The sequence below is a fragment of the Amblyomma americanum genome, chromosome 7, assembly GCF_052857255.1.
Source record: "Amblyomma americanum isolate KBUSLIRL-KWMA chromosome 7, ASM5285725v1, whole genome shotgun sequence".
Lineage (NCBI taxonomy): Eukaryota > Metazoa > Arthropoda > Arachnida > Ixodida > Ixodidae > Amblyomma > Amblyomma americanum.
The window spans coordinates 21,288,495-21,298,409 of NC_135503.1; the positions used below are offsets into that span (position 1 = coordinate 21,288,495).

The following is a 9,915-nucleotide window of genomic DNA, read 5'->3' on the forward strand; positions in this document are numbered from 1 at the left end:
CAGGAACCTCTTTGGCCTGAAGCTTTCATCATGACCGTCAATACGTGCATCTCATTTTGAAATAAGAAAACTGGTCACTATTTGCTTTCTTAGCTGTCTTTTTGGCCGATGCGATAGTTCGCGTTATTTTCCGTAAAAAAAAAAAGAAAAGATGACCAGCTTAAGGCAATGGAGAAAACAATGCGATATTGTAGTTGGCAGCTAATAGTCGTCCCAGGTTCTTGCGCTTGGTTTATTATGTGTTCGCTTTTGATTTCCATGGAATGTAAACTAGCTTTAGGGAAGCATTTTGTACAGCTAGTACGAGTAACAAGCATAACTGGCAAATTAATACTGTTAAGCAACATAGATAAAAAAATAGATGTGTAACAAACTCACCTGTACAGCTAATGTGTTGGAATTAAAACTGCCTCCACCTCAATGCCGACTTTAACCACCATAGGTTGACAGCTTAGCGGTAGTGACCAGTAAACAAAGAAAAAAAAGAAGCGAGTAGTCAAGCTTCTTTCCAAGGCGTACGAGTCAACTACCAGTCATAATATACCCGGAGAATTGAAAGCCCCCTTCCCCGCCAGCGTTACGGTAGGCGCAGCTGTCTAACAGATGGCCGCATTGAGTTTCCCCTTTTCTTGAAGCTGCGAGGCCGTTCGACAGCGTGCGCAGCGCCTCAGTTCGAGGAAATAACAGGATCCGCGAAAGGAGAAAAAAAAAAAAGCCCTTGGAAGATCTACATTTTCCTGCCACGTCATTCGGCGACGTCAATGCGGCTTTTGCCTTTGCTTATTCCACACAGTCGAGGTACTCTCCCAAAGTGAGCCCTTGCGTGACTTGGAGCGGTCTGCTCTGCTCTGATCTCACGTGTCACTCTCAATAATCGCCGCGCTGGGAAATGTTGGCCGTTTGCTTCCGCACGAAACGGTGCGGCGCGGCAACTGGCGAAACTGGCGGCAGTCGGCTGCTGCGTTGTGCAACGTTTGTTGCGTGCGTGTGTGGAAGCTTTGCGAACTTCTACGGCGTGGTAGGAAATGCTCCGCAGCCGTCCAGCCCAGCGGTCGCCGAGCTCCATAACAAGTGGTCTGCCAAGGAGGTGGTCCGTGATTTGGAGTGAGTTTCAGTCGGTTTTCTTTTGGTAGCAAGTAAACTTTTAAATTAAGCAACGTTATGTAAGGCCGCCAGTTTACAGCCCGTCGACCAGAAATGTCTACATCGAACCAAATCGAGCCAAGATTTGTTGGACCACTGCGCCGCGAGGGTAATCGCGTTCACCAAATTTCTAAAAACTGACATACATATTACTTACGGTAGGCTGCACGTCTCTCAATAATAAAGGACCCTGATAGTAATAGTTAAAATCTAACTTCAATATTAGTTAACCAGCCTGCTAGTTAGCCCCCTTTAGCTCTATTCAGATGTACTTCATCGCTGACAATGCTATGGCGAAAAAAGCGCTCTTCTAACTCAAAAAGCCTATTTTTTTTTAAATTGTGTGAAATCTTAGGCGAAACACCTTATATAGTTCAGGGTAAAAGCGGACGGGCTTAATTCCGGACTCTCAGCGAGGTGTTCTCGTTGGACTAAATGACTTGGTGCGTGTCATAAATGTCCGTTAATTACGTAGTTTGCTCCATTCTGTCCAGGCACATAAAAAAAGACGTCGCAAAGATCATGCAACTTCAAAGTACCGGGGAGATGTCAACGGAAGAATTGTACTTCTACTATTTTAGGTAAGTCGTAACGCGAACAAGGCGAGTGGTGCATATTTTATCGTGTTTAAACACTTTACGAGAGCCTTACAATTAGGGAAACGATGTATAGTCTTTGTCAGAAGTATACAGCCCAAGGGATCTGCTTCTGCCCTTACAAAAATTTCTTTAGACAGTCTATAGACTGTCCTTAGACTTCCGTCTATAGAGGCTACGGACTATAGAGAAACCTTAAAGAACAGTCTATAGGCAATACAAATTCTATAGACAGTCTATAGACAATCTATAGATTTATATGCACTTTTAGTAGACGGTCTATACACTGTGAACACACCAAAAGAAATATCTATAGGAAGGCAATATAGTCTGTAAGAAGTCCATAGACTGTCTATAGACTATTTTTGTAAGGGTGAGCCCTGCAGCGCAGCTACTCTTGCAGACTCCGGGACCCTATTTTCACGAAGACGGGAGCAACTGAGGCCCTCAAGCCTGCAAAGCTCAGGACTGTTAAATGTGCCTAAGAGCCCGGCTGCACGGCTTGGAAGCAGATACCTTGGGCAGTATATTTTTGACAAAGACTGTTAAATAAGAATATACAGATAACAGCTAGATTGTTTTTTTTTTTCTCTGAGTGGCCGCAAGCCTGGGTCTCGCCCGCCAACAATGGTGCCATTGAGTGCGCAGCAGTACTGCACGGGGCCGGGCTTACCGGAAAGGCAATGTGCACGGCCCGGCTCGCGGGCCGGGCCATGTCCTAACGAATAGCCCATACACGGCCAGGCCCGGCCCGCGGTTCGAGCAGCGCAGGTTTCTTCCAGGCTCGGTTGAGTCCATGCTCGTTGAAATCCTTGTCGCCACAGCAGACAACGTACCACCTTCCTTCACGTAGAGGCGGATTCAGGGGTGAGGGTAGGGAGTCGAGCATGCGCCCATTCCTCCCAGTAACGTTTTGCGCGCGTTTTCGGGACGACTGTGTCCATTCCGTTTTTTTTTTCACACTCTGGTTCTCTGATAGCAGAGGAGAGGAAATATTTGCTGCCGCAACTAAGGACGGCCGACGACGAGGTGTGAGTGCAGAAGACAGAAGCCGACGGCTCCGCGGAAGCGCGGAAAACAGTCGTTTTTTTTTTCGTATCTCAGGTTTGAGTCAGGATGGAAGTTTTAGCCTCCAAGTGCTGTTGTCGGGCTCTTTTACCGAAATTCGCTGTATCGCTGCTCGAAGAAAAAGGAGAAAAGGAACCTGAACTGAAAAACACAGAATGTAACTGTTTTGCGCGCGGTTTGGAATGCCTTCCCACATTTAGACTGAGCTGCAGCTAGGCGTACGTGCGCGCATGTGTATGTGTGTGCCTGCATATGTGTGTGAGGCTAAACCAAAGACTCATGCATGCAACAGCAGGAGGTAAGCGGGCTGGCGCCAGCTACGCGGAAACAGTGTCTAGTCTGAAAGCTATAGCAAAGTGCGCCGCTCTTGAAACTGTGCGACACGTGATTCGGCCGCGGTTCCATTGAACGAGGTCTCGTGGTCGGAAAGCGCTTTCGGGAACCGAAGCGACTTGTATTTTTCCGAAGGAGAAGGCTTACTCAACGGTTAAAAGGAACTTACAGTGTCATGGGGTCAGCTACGCTAAGATTCCAGGAAGCTATTTAGAGACCGGAGGCTGCCGTAACGAGCAGCCGCACTGCTTGCGTAGAAGTTGTTAGTGTACTTGTAATAAATTCTGAAAGGGGAACCTGAACTTCGACAGTAGTAAAGAAGGAAATAAAAATAAAAAGCAAAGAGAAGTGGGCTAAAAACAGGAAGCACTGAAAAGAAGAAGCGCAGACTTGCCTCCGCGAAGGCAACAAAACATGGATACCAAGAGGACCGGGCGACGTCTTCAAGAGGATTTTATTCATGGGGAACATTTCGCAGACGAACTGAATAAAATTGACGTCCGTTACGGAAATTTTCCTCCCAGTGACCTGCTTCTTCACACAACTCTCTCTAAAGGCCATTGATGTAGCTAGTGCACTGCGAGAGGCTAGGAAACCTTTCCCTTGCGGAAATATGGGGAACAGCCTTCCGCCCCCGCACTCCCACTCCACGGATGCAGCGCAGCGTTTCCGCTCGCTAACCGCAGAGGGGTTTGTGCTCGAGGGAACAAAGGGGAGGGACAACAAAGCGTAAACACTCATATTCTATTTATTACACTTGCAATTAATAAACAGAGGAGGCCAGCTAGCTACGAAGCATTAACGAGGCATTCCTCGGAAGTAGAAGGCTACGTAAGAAGGGCTTCCGACTTCCCGGCTGGGGCAGGGGCGCGACATCGGAGGTATCGGCGGCGAACGTTTGTATGCGCCGACAATGGCAGCCGGGTTTTCCCGTGCGCGCCGCATTCTTGGGGCAAAGCCATTCCCTAGCATTTGCTGGGAAAGGTGACGAGAGCGCACGTTTGCTGCGCTCACTTCGCTGCCTGGAACCAGAAGTCCAGCGGCAAGGCACGACGGATCCCCGTGCGCCTTTCGCGGAAGGTGACGAGAGCGTGCGGCTGCAACCGCTTGACGCTGGCCGGATCCCGAAGAGAACCTCGCCGGCTCCGCGGAAATCCGCGTGACCTACGAGGTGGCGCTCCCGTCGCTGCTTTCGCTTCCACCATGAGGAAGACTTCCCTACTCGTCCAACCGGCGCTTTCCTGACGCGCGATAATGAGGATGGGCCGCATCGAATTGGAGGGGGAAAAAGGTTCCCCACACCCGTCAGGCCTGGCAGGGACTACAGCGGCCTTCTGTAGGGACGGGCCCGGGCCGGGTCGCACATGGAATGAACGGGCCCGAGCCGGGTGGCACCTCTATAAAAGTAGGCCCGTGCAGTGGCTATGCAGTACCAGCATCGGTCATCTCTATCCTAACGTAGTCCCCGTCAGAAGTGCACAGCCCCAGAGGTTTGGTTGCGAGGCCTACTGCTTGCCTCGTTATGCATCCTCAGCGACAGTAATCTCTCGAAAGAGGAGTGGCTTCAGGTCCTCAATCATCCCAAGCTTTGGACTGCTAGATGAGTCAGGGAGCCGCGGTAAACAGCTTAGAAGCAAACCTCTTGGGCTGTACACTTTTGACGGGGCTGTATGTCTGCTTGCTCGAGCCTACAGTCTCTTATACACGCTTTTTCTTTTTACAACGCCTACTTTCATTACGCGTCATGTATGGCATAGCTATTAGAGTTTTTCCTATTTGCTAGTCGCTTGTTTCCTAGTTGTTTAGCAGTTTTAAGAATGCTTAAAAATGATAGTGTTCAGCGCAAGATTCCTGCGTACAGGATGCTGCTGCTGCGAGCCGCCTGTGCTAGGGAACTCATATGCGTACGGCTGCTTGTGTAGCTGTGAAATGTTGTGCAACTGACCGAGTCAAAACGTTAGTTGGTTAGTGATTACTGAAACGTCGTGCAGCAATGCTTCAGGAAACAACTAAATGTCTTTGAGGTCAGGGCAAGTGTATTTTTTTTATCTTTGCTCACACAAACATATAATGAAGTTATGTGCAGTTTTCATTTATTTTCAGTGCGTAAAGTTCTTGGCTTTCTACGACAAAGAATTCCATTTCCCCGTTCACCTTGGGCTCCGCAGGATGCACGACTTTGACGACAACAATTTGCTGGATGGCCACGAGATAAAAGCGGCCATGTTACACAGCTTTGCACATCAGGCCGGCGTTGAGAACCGCACTCTCCCCGAAGAATCAATCATTAGTGAGTATCCCGGTATTCCCGCTTTCAAGTTCCCATGGTGCACAATGGGCTGCGAGGAATGATGTGTTTGAGGGCTACATATTATTTTCATCCCTTGAGGTTCTCTGGACTGCACCGAAATGGCCGCTCACGTTCGAGCGTTCCTGCATTTCGCGTCCATTTAAATGTCGGCACCGAGCCTAGGTAGGCAACCCGCGACTTCTATCAAGAAATAGCTTCCGTCCGTCCGTCCGTCCGTCCGTCGGTCGGTCGGTCGGTCGGTCGGTCGGTCGGCCAGCCAGCCAGCCAGCCAATTAATAATTTAGTAAATTATAATTAATGATGCTTAGATCAGACGCGATCACACAACCATAAAGACAGCGGATCGATCAGTCAGTGATTCAATGAAGTAATCCGTCAACCAACCCAACAAGTCGGGGTGATCAGCGGCAGCAAGCTTTGGAACCTCAGCGTAATTCAGTTAAAAGGTACGACACGAGGTTTAAACGGCGAACAACCCTTTTCATTCTTTACGTACCGCTGTGTGTATATCTGACACCCCTGATTTAATGGTGGCTTAGGCCCGTTTCACACGCTGTGACTAGAACGAAAATAGTCGGCCTAGTTGGTGACGCCGCAGTGCGACTTCCGGTCAGTGCTTTCACATGCAACGCGTACCCAGCGAATCCGGGACAGGCAAGGTTGTTTGATGTTTACATAGGCAACCCATGAATAAACGCGACAGCAACGCTACACCAAATGTGTTGATGTTATGACCAGCGTATTTTTAAATGCAAGGCAATGTATATCATAAGTTTTCATTAGAATAAACAGTTTTGCTTCCTACGCGGCAACGGCTCTCACGTGACCTCACGTCGCACGGCGTCTCGGCGCTCCCCATTGGTCAGTCGCAGGGCGAACACACCGACGCTGCGACTGAATTCCAACAGGACGGGAATCGATCGCAATCCGTCTGCGGCTAGACCGACGGCCTTCCCCAGTCGCAGATCGACAGAATTCGCAGCGTCGCAGGCGAACATCGCTCGCATGTGAAACGGGCCTTACGAGGAAATCTTTGTCACCTTGCGCATTTCATCTCTACCGCTCTTACCTTCGCCCTTTAGACGCCCAGTATAGACTGGACTGCGTGCACCTCGAGACAATTCCTGCGGTGTCTTAGCCTCGCAGCTCCACTTACCGGTCACTTATGGCCGGGACTTGTTTCTCTTAACTTGTCACAAAACCTGCCTTTTTGCCTTGCAGGCTATGTAGACACCGCTTTGAAGTCGGACGTAAACCAAGACGGGTATATTTCATATCCGGAGATAAGGGCGGCCGTGTAGCCGCAAGCGTCCACCGGCTGCACGCGTATCGTCCAGGTATTGAAGAAACCGCCATCCCACAAATTTGTAATAAACACTTCATCGCCTAAACCTCTTCGCTGAAAGTGTGCGCACATGTATTGCCGGTAGTGCCAAAGGCTTCAACAAGATGCCTGCTTCCGCCAGTGATAACGTGCACCAAATTGCAAGGTCGGAACAACGAAGTTAGGGCGGCTACACGAAAGCTATGTAAGCAAGCAATTATGCCAGCCAATAACGTGGATTTCTTTGCAGAAACGCAAAAGACAATTTTGCGCTCGTGTAATGGTGTTGAACTTCGCTGTTTTTGTTCCCGAATATGTTGACAGGACTCAAATGTGATGGATAGGCTGTTTTTAACCCTGTATATATATAGTGATGCCAGTGGTCTAGCCCTTGGCTTTTCATCAGTCGTCCTGTCTTCAAATATCGTGCGAGGAATTGAACAAGCGCCTCAATTCCGGGGATTTCTAAGTGAATTATAAGGAGTGCATGCAGCTTGCAGCGAGCTGACGAATTACGGGTGGATGGATCCGGGACGTCTCATTACTGCGAGGGAATGTCCTCGCATTTATTCATGCTTTAGAGATGAGAAAACATATCCTGATTCATTACAACGAGTGGAGCACCTCTGGAAGCTATAGTGCCACATCGACCTCAAGTGCTCCTTGATGAGCACCGTGAGTGCAACCGTGCAGCACTGGACACGAACACGAGGAGGACGGTAAAATAGTTGAAGCATTTTGATCGGAATTGGTGTAATATTCGGAGATCTGCAACAATAAGCCGAATGCGCCGCTAGTCACGGCAAAGGTGCAGAGATGAAGATACTAGGTGTACAATGACATTGCGGAATCGGCAAAACTCTACATGGGAGACCAGATACCACGTGAAGGCTAAGAGAAGTTCGTGCTTGTCTCAGGTGCATAGCACAGGTCTAATCGCTTGTGTGTTTCTCTCTCCTTTCGGGCGGCTGCAGCGCTGCAGTTCAGAAGCGAGTCCCCGCCGACAGAGGGAGCTAGGCCAAGATACGGGCGGGGGAAGAAACGAAATAAAAAGCGAAAAGCCAGCGCACACGGACGTCGCAACAGCTGTCCTTTTATTATCTTTTTATTTGTGCTATCAAGAAAAATATAAAATACTGATACATGCCACAGTAGAAGAAGAAGTAGCGCATGCATTAGTAGAAGCAGAAGTTGGTTGCCTCACGCTCGTGTGCTCGGACCACTTAGGCACCGCCGCAGTCGAAGGAACCATCGACGGAGCAGTCGGCCCCACTTGAAATCGAAGACACAAACCGGCTACGAGGCGAGCACCTCAGAAAGTCGCTCGTGCAGACGTGGTCAACGTTGGTCCACAGGAGGCGACCACTACTAAAGCACCGAGGTGAGCGCGTCTGAGGGGCTCCCCCAGGTACAACAGGAGAGTGCGCCACATGGCGCTGGACCTACAACCGCGCCCCCATTGCCAAAACCGGCAGCTGCCGAGAAGACGAAAGGCGCGCAACATCTGCCTAACGGTGTGGACTGCGGGGGGTCCAGGCGTCGTGTCAGGACTGTGGCCACTCGACGTGAGGGCCGCTCGCCAAGCATCTCACCCACAAGCAAGCCCAAGGCCAGGAGGAGGCGCCGGTCCAGAAATGTGTCTTCAACCGGAGGCCACGGGGCAAAGCGAGGTACTCGCACCCGCCGCCGATCGAGAAGCACCGCAGGTGGCAAAAGGCGCAGCGGAAGGAGTCGACGCAAGTCGCACAGCAGCGCTGGAGGAAGGCGCCGCTCTAGATCTCGCCGCCGAGCCAGCTCAACGTCCTCTGACCGCAGCCGCGCTTCCAGGAGCCACGGCCGGAGGCGCCACCGGTCGGGAACTTCACGCTCGTCGAGCAGCAGCGCACACGGCAAGCGGACGGGAAAGCGGCGACGTCACTCGACTAGCGCGTCCTCAGAAAGCAGCTCGGCGGAGAAGCCTGGCAAGAAAATGAGGCGCTCTGGGACCCACGGAAAGCAGCCGAGGCAAGCGCGGGACTGCCAAGAAAAAGTATCAGTGTGCAGCCTGATGGCGAATTCGGCATCAAGGACAGTAGCTAATTCCAAGGAGTAAACCAACACGAGTCCTGGGGAGATAATGAACAATCGAGAGGCCGCCAACTTCTGCTTCTTCTAATGCATGCGCTGCTTCTGCCTGTGCAGTGGCATATGTCATCATCATCATCATCAACATCATCATCAGCCTGACTACACCCTCTGCAGGGTAAAGACTTCTCCCATGTCTCTCCAATTAACCCTGTCCTCTGCCAGCTGCGCCGACCCTATGCCTGCAAGCTTCCTAATCTCATCCGCCCACCTATAGCCTTCTGCCACCCTCTGCTACATGAGATGCATTCACATAAGCAAAAAGATTACGGATCGAATAGTTAGTGATTCAACGAAGTGATCCGTCAACCAGCCCAACAAGCCGGCGGGATCGACGGTGGAGCTTCAATTTAATTCACCAAAAGCTACGACACGAGGTTTAAACGGCCAACAACCCTTTTCTTTCTTTACGTGCCGCTGTGTGTATCTGACACCCATGGTTGAATGGTGGCTTATGAGGAGGAGATATTTATAGCTTTGCGGATTTCATCGCTACCGCCCTGGCCTTCACCCTTTAGACGCCCAGTACAGACTAAACTCTGTGCACCTCAGGACAATTCCAGCGGTGTCTTAGCCTCGCAGTTCCACTTACGGGTCACTTATGGCCGGGACTTTGTTCTCTTAACTTGTCACAAAGCCTGCCTGTTTGGTTTGCAGGCTATGTAGACGCCGCTTTGATGTCGAACGTAAATCAAGACGTGTATATTTCATATGCAGAGATAAGGGCGGCCGTTTAGCCGCATGCGTCCACCGGCTGCACGCGTATCGTCCACGTATTGAAGAAACCGCCATCTTACAGATTTGTGATAAACACTTCATCGCCTGAAACTCTTCAATGAAAGTCTGCGCACTTGACAAAGGCTTCAACAAGATGCCTGCTTCCGCCAGTGATAACGTCCACCAAATTGCAGGGCTGAAGCACCGAAGTTAGGGCGGCTACACGAAAGCGATGCAAGCAAGCTATTAGGCCACCCAGTAACGTGAATTTATTTGCGTAAACGCAAAACACAATATAG

At 50.3% G+C, this 9,915-nt stretch overlaps 1 protein-coding gene across 1 annotated transcript; it reads left to right on the plus strand.

The window, feature by feature from the left end:
- The first annotated feature begins 556 nt into the window (after positions 1-556).
- On the plus strand, positions 557-6,856 carry LOC144096984 (longistatin-like). The gene is made up of 4 exons (XM_077629790.1): positions 557-1,104; positions 1,638-1,724; positions 5,309-5,430; positions 6,673-6,856. Exons 1-4 carry the CDS (start codon positions 890-892, stop codon positions 6,750-6,752), a joined length of 504 nt encoding a protein of 167 aa, XP_077485916.1. The 5' UTR covers positions 557-889; the 3' UTR covers positions 6,753-6,856.
- Positions 6,857-9,915: the final 3,059 nt, after the last annotated feature.

What these genes read in the sequence shown, in the direction of transcription:
- LOC144096984 (XM_077629790.1), top strand. Translation starts at nt 890, where the DNA reads ATGTTGGCCGTTTGCTTCCGCACGAAACGGTGCGGCGCGGCAACTGGC. An exon ending in GAGGTGGTCCGTGATTTGGA is followed by an intron (nt 1,105 to 1,637) that starts GTGAGTTTCAGT and finishes CATTCTGTCCAG; the next exon opens with GCACATAAAAAAAGACGTCG. An exon ending in TTGTACTTCTACTATTTTAG is followed by an intron (nt 1,725 to 5,308) that starts GTAAGTCGTAAC and finishes TGGGCTCCGCAG; the next exon opens with GATGCACGACTTTGACGACA.